The sequence below is a fragment of the Alexandromys fortis genome, unplaced genomic scaffold (genome assembly GCF_014885135.2).
Source record: "Alexandromys fortis isolate MF-2015 unplaced genomic scaffold, M_Fortis_MF-2015_v1.1 scaffold_12, whole genome shotgun sequence".
NCBI classification, from domain to species: Eukaryota; Metazoa; Chordata; class Mammalia; order Rodentia; family Cricetidae; genus Alexandromys; species Alexandromys fortis.
Window position 1 is genome coordinate 3,551,199 of NW_026067937.1, and position 13,144 is coordinate 3,564,342.

The window sequence follows — 13,144 nt, forward strand, 5'->3', positions numbered from 1 at the left end:
TTACAATTCATATTGTAGCTCATGCTAGTAATAAAAACCAGAGATAGGGTGCCTGCCTTCTGTCTTTAATGTGTCACTATATGTTCTCTCCTTCTACAGCCTGGACCCCGGAATCAGACTCAGGTTGTCAGGCTTGGTGGCAAGTACCTTTCCTGCTGATCTGAGAAGAGTACTTAGCTCCCACACTATATAAATCCCACAAACATTAAGTCTTGGTGGGTTTTACCTTTTAAGTATGTTGAACTCTTAGTACTCTTCATGTTTACTTCTATAATTTTGGCCATAATTGACAATTTTTGATTCAATTGCTAAAATAAGAAAAATAAGTCTTAATGGGGCATTAGAAGAATAACAAAAGTTTCAGATTTATCTGATATCATAAGCTATAGTCTGACTTTAAAAGTCCTTAATCTATAAAAAAAAAAAGCTAACACTTTAAAAGTCCAATGTCTCTTAACTGTGTGCTTCTATAAAGTAAAGAACAAGTTATAGACTTCCACCTTATAGTGGCTCAGAGAAAACATTTCCTGTCTTTAAATGAGAGATCTGAGACATTTAAATAGTCACACCAAAGCAAAGCGGTGAAAACTTCAAGTTCTACAGTTCTATGTTCAACATTTAGGGTACATAATGTAATCGACTGATACCCAGAAACACTTTGATAGTCCCAACCCTGCCACCTCAGAACATAGATTCTCCCTTTTGTTTAATCCAGCTTCACCCATATCCATAATTCTCCTTGAACAGCATCCTATGGTCCTGACATCACTAACGCCTCGGTCTCCACTGCAACTGAAATCTTACCATCACAGCTTCACTCAGTAGCCTTGTAAAAACTATATGAAAGGTAGATAGATATCTGTCCCTGTCACTCAGTTTGTGACCTTAGCTGTTCTTCATGACCCCTCTGCCTTGCTTTTTTTATGCCCTCAAAACCAGTACTGTGTGAATAATGCTCACAGTGTTGCCATTTGTGCTGCTAGCTTGAGATGTAATGTTACTCCTGTGGACCACACCTGCACCGGTTTCTATGGGTTTATCCTGAGGAAGCACTCTCCTATTATCCTCCTGCAACACAAGAGGTTTCACATCTGTGAAATCTTTAACAATTACAACTGCTTTTACAACCTTTGTCTGAAAACCATTCTGTCTTGATATTTCTTCTGCCAAGCAATGAATCCATTACCTTCTAACTTAACACTATTCAAGTTCTCAGGACACAGGCAGAATATAGGCAGATTGTGTTTTTCCTAATGATTGGTTGATTGACTGATTTTTATATGCACAAGTGTTTTGTGTGCATGTGTGTATGTGTATCAAACATGTGCATGCCTGGTACCCTCAGAAATCAGAAGAGGATGTTGAATCCTCTGGAACTGGAGTTACAGGCAAATGTGGGATAACATGTGGGTACTGGAAATCAAACCCAGGTCTTTGTAAGAATAGCAAATCCTCTTAGGTGCTAAGCTCACTCTAGCCCAAGTAGCCAGAGTTCTGAACAAAACATCACACAAATGATGTCCTAGTTCCTAGTAGACTCATTGTTCTCTGAACCTTTTTGAGCCTGGCATCACTATTCGCATATTTCTCAGCGTTCTTAGCTTCCAGACTCCCATAGGACAGAATAGTGCACTCTGTTCACGGCCTTCATGTTTTTCTAGCCCAAGTTCCAAAGTCTTCCACATTTCCTTTCAAAAACGATTCCCAAAGTTTAAGAACCACATGATCAAGTTTAGTACAGCAATATCCCCATTCTCTGTACCAATTTCTGTCCTTTTTTCATTTCCATATTTTAAAGAAAATATTTTAAATATATGTATGTGGGGGGGGTGGTTGCATGTAAGTAAGTACAGGTCCTGTGAAGACCAGAGGTATTGGATGTTTCCCTAAAGCTGGAGTTCAAGAGTTGAAGACAGGTGTGATCTGCCAGATGTGAATTCTGGGAATTGAGCATGGGTCCTTTGTAAAAGCATTGTGTGTCTTTACTGCTGAGCCATCTATGCAGCCCTCATTGTAGCTTAATATGATAAGATATCCTATCAACCAAACAGGAAAACCAGCTTAGAGTAAAGAGTTTGTCTTGGCTCTGATTCCAGATTACAGAGAATCATAGCAACAAAGACTTGAAGAAGCTGGCATCTCACATCCATATCCAGACCAGAAAAAAAGTCATTCATGCTCAGCTCGGGTTTTGTTGTCTCATATAGTCCAGGATCCCTAACTAGGGAATGGTGCTGCCCATGGTGAGCTGGTATTGCTGCCTCAGTTACCATAACCATAAAAATACCCCAAAGACATATCCACAGGCCAGCTCAGTTTAACCAGACCCTTGGTTGAGACACTCTTCCCGGGTGACTAGATGATGTCAAGGTGACAAGCAAAATCAACTATCACAACTGTCATAGACAAACAGGAATATTTAGATATCTAGCAAAGTAGACAAACAGAAAATCATAAATAATCTTGAGAAAACTCCTAATTGGAATGATGGGACAGATCACTGGAGATTCATATTGTGTGTGTGTCCGGGGGGGGGGGGGGGGGGGGGGGGGGGGGGAGTCCTGCTTTTCTCACCCTCCAGGCTTTATTCTATCACATGGACATAAAGCCTATTAGCCCACCAGATATTTATGACAGTTCTCTTGTCCCTTGGGGCTCTTTTACTTCAAGTTAAAATTCCACATTTCTATTCACACACTTTTACCCTCCTTCTCCATCTCAGGGACTTCCTTCTGAAGATCTTCAGTTTATGTATGTCTCCATACTAACATTGTCAGTCATTGGCCTTGTGTCCTTTTGTACAATGGAACCGAAGAATTAAATGATTTGTTCAGGCCAAATTGCATTTGTATTTTTGGCAGTTTTACCTGTTTCCTTTACTTGCCCAGTGTTCTGGGAATTCACTAAGTAGATTAATCAAATGCTATCGAAGAACTTCAAAGTTTATTTTACAAAATTGATCATTTTCAGCGTGATGAATTTAGTGTTTTCACTAACCCATAATAGGTGATGTTCTGCATATTTCCTGACTGATAGGACTGAAAAAATATAGGGAATATATAGAACACATGTTTTTTAGATGCATGTGTACACGTTTAAGACTGGTTTGGGGGCAAAAAAAAAACCCTGTTTTTAGATAAATTGCAGTATGTGTGGCTGATTCACAAGGCAAGACAGATTTTGTTGTTGTTGTTGTTTCTGCCTTCTTTGATTACATAGATATTTAGTACAGACATACCACGCTCCTGGCACTTGGATGGTATGGGTTGCCCTCATTGTCAAAGATGCCTGTTGGCTGTCTGGAGATACTGCGCTTAGAAGCTAATACAGACTGGGGTGTTCCAGGGCACCTTGAAGAGCATTTCATGGGGATTGTTGTGGATCGGATGGATTTATGTAAACTGGGCAGCACTCTTGGATGAAGCAGCAGGACCCTGTGCCCAGCAACTGTCTTGTGGGCCTGCAGCAGTGTCAGAAGCCGAGGGAAGTGTGCAAGCAAGACCTAAAAGGCTTTGCTTTACTGTGTGTTTTAACCTGCGACCCCAACTTTGCAGATATTTTTATTTTTCTGATTAAATAGTTTGTTTCTTTACTGAAAAGTTGTTAAATAACAGTCACATACTTTTTAAAGGCAAAAGGTGGCACATTTCACTACACCACTCAGCATGCACACTCTCATTTGTATTAAGCTCTCGCTGCTCTTTGGTACGTGTAGAGCCTGTATGTAGTTTTTTTGGGCTTGTTGCTGCTGCCTACTGAGCAACCCCCATTTCCTTGAGAGGGGGTGAGAAGATGCAGAGGCAAGAAGACAGACTCTGAGAGATTCTAGTGCAGAAGCTCTTTATTCTAAAAAGGTTGGGGGTGGGACGTGGGGTTAGGGAAATTAAGCTGCCTCAGGAATGTTTCTGGTTGGTCCTTTTGAAACTGGTGGTCACTGCTGGTGTGCTGTGGTTGGCTAGGAGCGCAGGTCATTAGTTATGTGCTTTTGGTTCACTGAAGGTTGTCTTGGCCTCACCTGTAGTCCAGGTTAAAGGGTTTATTTCTTTCTACCAGGAACAAAAAGAGAAACCGCTGGAAAGATTGAAGTAGAGTAATAAAATAGTCAGGTTTGTGTCGTAGTAGAACTCTTCTTCCACAAAACAGCATTAGTCAAATATAGTCCAAAAATGTTAAATGAGAAAGTCCAGAAATAATCAATTTGTACATTTGAAATCACATACTGTTTTGAGTAGCATAATGAATTCTCCTCTGGCCCTGCTACACTGTGCCGAGGACATGACTCAGTCCTTTATCCAGCATAGCCACACTGAATATGCTACTCACCCATTAGTCACTTAATTGCCACCTCAGTTATCACAGTGACTGTCAGTCATAGTATCACAGTACTTATATTCAGATAACCTTCATTTTACTTAATAATGGCCCCCAAAGAACGAATATGCTAAAATGAAGTTGTGAAGTGCTTCCTTTAAGAGGTAAAGCAGTAATTCTAGGACAGGCAGAGCCCTGTCACATGACTTTTATAATAGTATAGGTTATAATTGTTCTGTTCTATTGTTACTTATTATTGTTAAGCTTTTAGTATGCCTGATTAAGTTTTATGATAGGGATGTACATATGCACATGTGTGTGCATTTTCCTATGCATGCATACCTGCACCTCCTACAGTCTAGGATATTATCTGGTCTCAGGCATCCTATATGGCGATGGTTTTGGAACTGATGTGTAGTTGAACTTTTCATTGAGCCACCAGCTCACACGGAACTTATTATGAAAGCTTGGCCTTAACTTAGGCTTCTTCCCAATTAGCTCTTCTAGCCTAAATTAACCTGTTTCTATTAATCTATATTCTGCCACGTGACTTTTTTTTATCTGTCTCTCATTCTGTATATCCACCTTGTTTCCCATCTTGCTGGCGTCTCCATCTCAGGACTAGATTCATCCTGAGTTCTTCTCTTTTCCTGGAAGTCTCACCTACTCTCTCCTTCCTAGCTATTGGCCATTCAACTGTTTATTAAACCAATCAGAAGGTACCTTTACAAAGACACATCTTCATAATGTATATAAAAAGATTATCTCATAGCACTGATATTGAAGAAGATTTGAGTCGATGGAAACATTAAAAAGCAGTGTGGTTATCCAGGCAAGAGTTGTTGGGTAGGGGTGAGCACCAGCATGAGGAAAAGTAGTTAACTTCCAGGAATATTTTGAAATTTAATTTAAAAATTTCAGGGTAAGGAGCCTGGTGTATTGGTAAGAAAGAGAGAGAAAGGATAACAAAGATAATTCCTGACTTTTTGAAAACCAAGAGGGCCGCATTTAGTGGAACAATAGAATGAGTTGTTTATTCAGTCTTGGACATGTTTGGGGCACCGATATGTTTCTGTAATTAACAGCAACAAAAGTCTGAGAGCAGCAGGAAAGGTCCATGACAGCGAGATGGATAAGTAAATATGACTTGTAAATTTGCTGGGATGTGATAGAACCTTAAGTTACAGAATGATAAAGATTGTGAAGTAGAGTGACGAAAGATGGAATATGAATTTCAGTAATTGTAACTGTGTAAGGAAACATACACAGAAAAGGTACTGAAAGAAAGAATGTGAACATTTACCAGTGATTGTGTGAGAGTAATGAGCGGTGAATGGAGCTTTTGAAGGTTAGCTTTTCCGTATTAAAATAGTAACCTTGAAAATGAGCATTTTTATCAAGTTTGTTTCTTAAATCATTGACTTATAAAAATCTCAGTTTCAGTATTTGCTTTTGTAATCTGATATAAGAATAATTATTTGGAGTTTTTTTAATGTGATTTTTTACTTTGTTGTAAAGTTGAATGGGGCAAATTTTTAAAGTAAATCCTGAGCATCTTGCCATTGGTGTAGCTGAATTAGTCAAGACACCCATACTTGGCACTGCCAGCTTCTTCACCTGTCGCCTGTAAGCAGCTCAGAGACAGCACAAGCATCTTCTTTTTCCTTTACACACTGAGTCTCATAAAATGTTCCTTTAACCATGTAAAGCTTATTTTGTGACTTACAAATGTAAAGATTTTCACTTTTGATAGATAGTATTAAAGAACTAGCTATATCCTTTAATATATAAAGCTAATGCAGTTGCATGAGCTATACCTTGTTCTAAGATACTGTGCTGAGAAAGTTTATGAATAACTGAACAAGTGATATTTTAGTTATACCTTAAGAAATTAACTCAACTTCAATTATAATTGTTTACAAGAACTTACATACATTTCAAGACAATTATTTTAATGACTTCTTCCAAATGTATACATTTCCATAACCACAACAATCAATATGTAAAACATTTCTATCACCCCAAAAAGTCCCCAGCTGTTCCAACAGTTCCCTGGCCCCAAGCACCTAAGGTCTTTTTTCCCTCTGTCTTCTAGAGGAGTCTCCTTTGCTCTATGATAGCATATAAAAGTAATCATATTCTATGTACTCTTTTTGGATCTGGCTTTTTCATATCTTATATTACAATTTATCTGTGTTGTTACTTTAGTATCAGCTTTAGTTGTTGCTTCATGGTACCCCAGTTATGAATATATTATCTATCATTCAGTTCGCTAGTTAACAAACACTTGCAGTGTTTCCAAATTTTAGCCAAAACAGCTACTATAAGCATTTTTTATTGATTTATTTCTGAACATGTATTTTCATCTCTCATAAAATTGCTGGGCCCTATAATAAGTACTTGCCTAGCTTTATCAGATACTCCCAAACTATTTTCCACAGTAATATATTACTTTGCCACTCACATTTAGGAACTTTTTATTTGTTACACATCCTTGCAGTCATTTCTATTTAAATTATCGCCATCCCCATGGGAAAGAATGGCTCCTCAAAATGTTTCAGTCGGCATCTTTTGATGCTTAATGTTGTGATTAAACATCTTTTAATGTGTTTATTGGCCATCCATATGCGGATAGTTTGTATTATTGCTGAATTATAAGGAAATTTAGAACACTTGAGTCTACTGAGTACCATCCCTTTGTCAGGCATATATTTATTGCAGATATTTTCTCTGTCAGTAGTTTGTTTGGTTGTTTGCTTGAGTTTGTAATCCATTTTTGTTGTCATTCAGCTTTTTTGTTTAGTTTATTCTGCACTGAGGATCTCCCTAAGTAGTCTGAACTTTCCTCCAACTTGGAATTATTTCCTTTGCGTGGATGTGGGTATGGATGTGGAGAATTCAGAGGACAATCTCCAGGAATTAATTCTCTCCTTCTACTACGTGAATTCCGGGATTGAAATCGGGTCCTTGGGCTTGGTAGCAAGTGCCTTTACCTGCTGAGCCATTTCGCTAGCTTTCTGTTAAGTTTATACGTGTATGTTCTAAGAAACTTTTGCTTACACCAATATGTTTGGTTTAGTGACTATTGAGTTGTTTGGGCACAACTACCTCAATCTAAAAAGGATATAATATAATACTGACAAGACCTAATAAAAGTCAAGGGCATTCTTAGGTTAAAAGACCCCAATCTGTGAAATCCTTTACGTTCTCTATGCAGTGTCTTTCTTAATGAAATTCTGCTGCAGTTGCTGCCAGTTTGTGTCACTTAGCAATGACTTCAGGTATCGGTTTTGTTAGTGAGACATTGTCCAAGGTTCACCTTTATAGCTGAAGGCAGTTTTCATACTGCCTTCTTGGTAACAGTGTTATAAGTTCAAACTTCATGAAAACACTGTTGTTTTCAGTAATAATGTTTAAGGATATTAGCAACAACTTTCCAATGTAGAAATTCAGTTAATGTTTGTTGAATAAATTAACAATAACTATTCTTGATGTACATGAGAAAGTTATTTATATTTCTTGTCCTTATTTATATTTTTCGTCATTTGGTACTCTTCGTAGTTAAAGTAAGAAAAACTGAATTGTTAAGTGTAGTCATTTGTTGCGAGAATAGAGATTGGCTAAAGTTACATTCTTTTTGTAGTGAAATTATGAAAGTATTACACATTTTGGCTTCAAAAAATAATAAAACCCTCAAATCTTTATTTAATTGGTGAAAAGATCAGAAAGAAGTCAGGATAAAGGAGTAATAAAAATGAAAACATCCATTACTGGGATTTATACTAATTTATAAACTATTAAATTAGTCCTTTAAATTATTGTTAAATTCTGAGTTCAGAACAAGAATGTGGGCTTAGTGTTTATTGATTAAAATTTATTTTAATTTATTTATAAATCAGGATATATACATTAAGTACTTAATTATTCTGACATGAAAGAAATATGTGAGTCTACAGGATGTGTTTGAATTTTTCAGAAGTATGGTGACTAGGCCAGCAATTTTTCTGAAGGTAAAGGCACCTACCTTGAAGCCCTGAGTTCAGTCCCCAAGGCCCCATGATGGGCAGAGAGAAAGGGCTTCTCAAATTGTCTTCTGACCTCCACATGCATGCCATGGTACACATACATAAATGTACTAAAACACAAAATTGCCTGAATAAAATATAATTTTAAAAAATCAGGGAAGTGCAATGTCTGAGAACATAAAACTATCGAGGGAAGTTTCATTGATGTTGTAATCATAGAACTAACGAATGACTTAGCAAGTAAAGGCAGTAAATGTGAAATCCTGGCAGCCTGAGTACAATTCCAGAACCCATGTAAAAGTGGATGGAAAGAACTGACTCACAAAGGTGTCTTCTGACCCACACACTGCATGGCATGTTTGCCCCAGTCTTGACAACCTGAATCTAGTTCTTGAGGCCACCATGATGAAAGGAGAGAACCAATTCCTACAAGTTGTCCTCTGACCTCCAACTGTAGCCTATACCATGTACACTTACTCACACAAAATAAATATTTTAAATTTTAAAATCTGATTGAAAGAGAGCAAGGAGAGGTATATGGGGGAGAGGAAATAATGTAATTGTATTATAATCTAAAGCAATAAAAAATAACTTAATAATTTAAATTTGAACTCACATAAGCATATATAACCTTCTAAATTTTCTTTTGGTTTTCAGAGTGGTATAGTAGTTGGAGAATGATCTTTGGAAGAAGAAACTGTATTACAAAATCTGTGTTTTGATTCTCTTAGTTTCTCTGTGCATTAAGAAAACATAATCTTTTCCCTCACATCATGTTTGATTTTTTATTTTTTTATTTTTTTTTACTAGAAATATTGTTTTAAAGAGGAAAAAAGTGTAAAAAATATGTGTAATTACACTGGAATTCTAATATTTATTTTTATTTTTTGCAGAAGAAGATAAATATAATATTTATTCGCCTTTGCTCTTCAAGTATTTCCTGGCAGAAGGAATCGTCAATGGGCATACTGTGTTGGTTGCATCTGCCAGAGAAAAGCCTGCTGACATTTTACAGGTATAGAATATAGTAATTCAACATACATTTTGCATGCTTCATGAAAAGAAATTATATACAAGCAAGACATGTGCTTAAAATTATGTTTAAATACATTAATGGGAACCTTTGTTTTTCTGAGTCATATTTTCACTCTAGATTATGATTGGCTTCAAACTAACAGCAACCCTGTGTCAGACTCTGGTACGATGGAATTGCAGGCCTGAATCACCATGCCTGACTCTTTTTCTATTGTTTTGGTTCGGTTTTGGTCCTACTATGTAACCCAAGTTAGCTTTGAGCTTAGAATTTGCTCTCTCATCTTCTTGAGTGTTGGGATTGTAGGCACTCATTACCACATCAGGATATATGTGGGGGATGTTGTTTCTATTTCATCTAAATGAAAGGCATCATTTTTAAGCAGAATTCTGTTTTAAATTAATGTTATTAAAGAATTTCCTTTAATCAGAAGTAAAAAAAAATGTTAATGAACTATTTAAAACTGAACACAAATTACTGGACCCAACATTAATCATATTTAATAACAAAACAACAACAATAAAGACTCAGTTTCTATTGCTCACTGAAAACAAAGGGAAACATACTCTTGTCTTTTACTTCTAATTGGCTTTCTCAATTGGACAAAAATCATCTTTTTTTTTATCCTAACTGCTACTATGCTCAGGCAGCTTTTCCAGAGGCAAGCCTTGCTTTTCTCCTGCTACAGTATGAAATAACTTATAAAAATTCTGCAAAACAATGTCACCATAATGATTTTCACTTTTTAAATAAAAGTATAAGAAATAAGTACAGTGTGGTAAAGCAAATAAATAAAAATGACATTTTTGTATTTTGATGTTTTTACTACTTTATGCTGTTTATTTCTTTGGATTTTGGTTTTTGGAGACAGCGTCTTTCTATTATGTAGCACTGGCTGTCCTGGAACTTGTAGGCTTCAAACCTGATATTGAGCTCAAAGAGATCCACTTGCCACTATTTCCCGAGTGCTGGGATTAAAGGTTTGCACTGCCATGCATGACCCTGCTTTATGATTTTATTTAACATATGCAAAAGTAAGCTGGTCCAAGTCATTAAAATACTTGGCATTTTTACTGCAAAGATAAAGCCAAAATTATATTGTAAACCTACATAAAGAAATATTCATATTCCATTGTTGTATGTAGTTGGTAATGTTCTTTGTATCACTATAATAAGAGAACTGTAAAAAAGTTAGCTAAAAAATATCTTCAAGTCTCTGGAAGTGTGTCAATAAAAGGACAAAGACAGAAATCAGAGGGTATAGAAATTACAAATACTTGTCATTTGATAGCCTTTTCTTTTGAGAATACCAGCAGTAACTTTTCTAAGTAATAAGCAATAATGATAAAATACATGATCTGTGTGTTATATCTTTTCATATGGCAAGGATGTTTTTTAGAGAATAATTCTGACTTGTAGAATATTTAATTCCTTTTTCTGGAACTGAACCCCAGTTTAAGCCATTATTTGAATTAGAGTTCATGATCTGAATGAAATTCCTTTTAGCACATAGTCATGGAAATTTCCGATGCATGTCATTTGTATTAATTAGTTTTCATTATCTATGACACATTTCTTGGGATGATCTACCTTAAAAACATGAAAGTTGCTGGAGAGATGGTTCAGTGGTTATGAACACTTAGTGCTCCTGGAGAAGTCACAGATTTGGTTAGCAGCCCCCACATCCAAAGGCTCACATTCCGGGATGTCTGATATCCTCTTCTAGCTTCCTTGGGCACCTGCATATACTTGATATACATAAATTCATGCAGACAGGTACACATACATGCATGTAAAAAAGTACATTTTTTTAAGTGGAAGGGTTAAATTTTTTTGTGGTTTTTGAGTTTGCCTTGTGGTTTTAGAGACAGAAGTCCTTGATCCCTTGGCCTCATGACGGAGCACCATGGGGAGATAAATGATCTGTGCTCCTCTCACGGTCTCTGGGAGCAGAGAGTGAAAGGGAACAGAGGCCAGAAGGTCACCTGAGCAGCTAACTTCCTTCCAAGAGGCTCTCATCTCCTAAAAGTTTTGTAACACCTGATACTACAATAATAACATGGTAACCAAGCCTTAAAAACATAGGAGCAAAATCCAGACCTAAACTGTATCATTATTTATAAGAAAGTGAGAGAATAAAATATTAATTTCTAACATTAGGCAGTGACAGAAGTAAACTTCTCCACTCAAGCATAAAGGTATTATAACCCTAAACTTAAAACTAGATTCTTTTATAGAGATCAGGCTTTATAATTTCCCTATGTATTTGTTTATTCAATATTTCCTTTACAGTTATTTTATAATATTTTATTTACAGTTATAATTTTGCTGCGTATTATAGTAGGATAAATAAATGCATTTTAATATATATGAATACTATAAGGAAATAAAATTTTATCTTTGTGATGTTCAATTTTAGACCTTACTAGGCTGCACAATACCCAGATACTTGGTCAGAGATTATTCTGGGTAGACCATGAAAATATTTTTGGATGAGAGCTACATTGAGTTTTTGTTTCTTTCTTTGGTTTGGTTTGGGATTTTTTTGTTTTGTTTTGTTTTGTTTTTTGGGGACAGGCTTTCTCTCTGTAGCCCTGGTTGTCCTAGAACTCACTCTGTAAACCAGGCTAGCCTTGAACTCACAGAGATTCACCTGCCTCTGCTTCCTGAATGCTGGAATTAAAAAGCATACACCTCCACTCCTCTGCTTCATTGAATTCTTTTATGCTGGGTAAATATGATTTTTTTTTTGTCTAGTATGGTGGGACTTTATCCAGTCTGTTGAATACCTGAACAGAATAAAATGGTTGATTATCTTGAGCATAAGAGTTATTGATGTGACTGGACTTGAACTCAGACATTGTCTGTTTCCTGCCTTCTGACTTAATTGAATCATCAATTGTCCCAGGACACCAACCTGTCAGCATTCACATTGGTATTACCCCCTGTTGTGCTGACTTTGGGCTTGCTTACCTGACTCTTCAGACCTTGAGAACTCACTCTGCAGGGCTTTAGGATTTGTCTGACTCCACAACTACTTTGAGCCAGGTTCTTGCAATCATCTCTTAAAATATTTATACACACATACATTTGAAACTATAGTTTTAATATCTTAAAGAATTCTTTGCTTTTGACAAGCTTAAATAGTTCTTTTTATTTTCATTTTTAACATATATATTTTTATTTTGTGCTTGAGTGTTTGCCTACATGTATATTTGCACCATGTGAGGACCTGGTGCCCACAGAGCTCAGAAGAGAGTGTCAGATCCCTAAAACTGGAGCCTCCATGTACGTGTTGGGAACCAAACATAAGTCCTCTTCCAAAGTTGCAAGTGCCCTTAAACACTGAGCCACCTCTCCAGTTCTCTTCCTTTGTTTTAAAGTTGCCATTTTTCTTGATTTTTGTCTCTTACCCCAAGATTTACTGAATTGTAATTGGGAAGAGAAAACTGTATATATTCACTGTTTATAACGTGAGAGGTGTGTGTGTGTGTATTCACAGTGAAATGATTCCCACATCTATGACTTACCACAGCTGCCATTGTTAGTGTCATGAGAACATTTTAGACCACTTTTTAGCTGTAATTTCTATGTTCCCAGAATTTACTCACAGCCAAAAGTTTTGTATTTTTTAAGCAGAATCTCCCTGTTTCTCTCACTATCTAGCACCAAGTAATCTCTATGTTACGCTCTGCCATAGTGGCTGTTTTGAAGCTAGGAGTGTTCTAATGATACATTCTTTTCCAAGCAGAGCTTTTATCTAAGATATTATAAT

General features: G+C 36.5%; 1 protein-coding gene across 2 annotated transcripts in view; it reads left to right on the forward strand.

Annotated features, from left to right (window-relative positions):
* The window catches only part of Elp4 (elongator acetyltransferase complex subunit 4), a 224,769-nt gene that overhangs the window by 19,847 nt on the left and 191,778 nt on the right, over positions 1 to 13,144 (forward strand). For both annotated transcript variants that reach the window (XM_050147153.1, XM_050147154.1), the window contains exon 3: positions 9,230 to 9,351. In XM_050147153.1, coding sequence (XP_050003110.1) covers positions 9,230 to 9,351 — 122 coding nt within the window. The remainder of the gene's footprint in view (positions 1 to 9,229; positions 9,352 to 13,144) is intronic.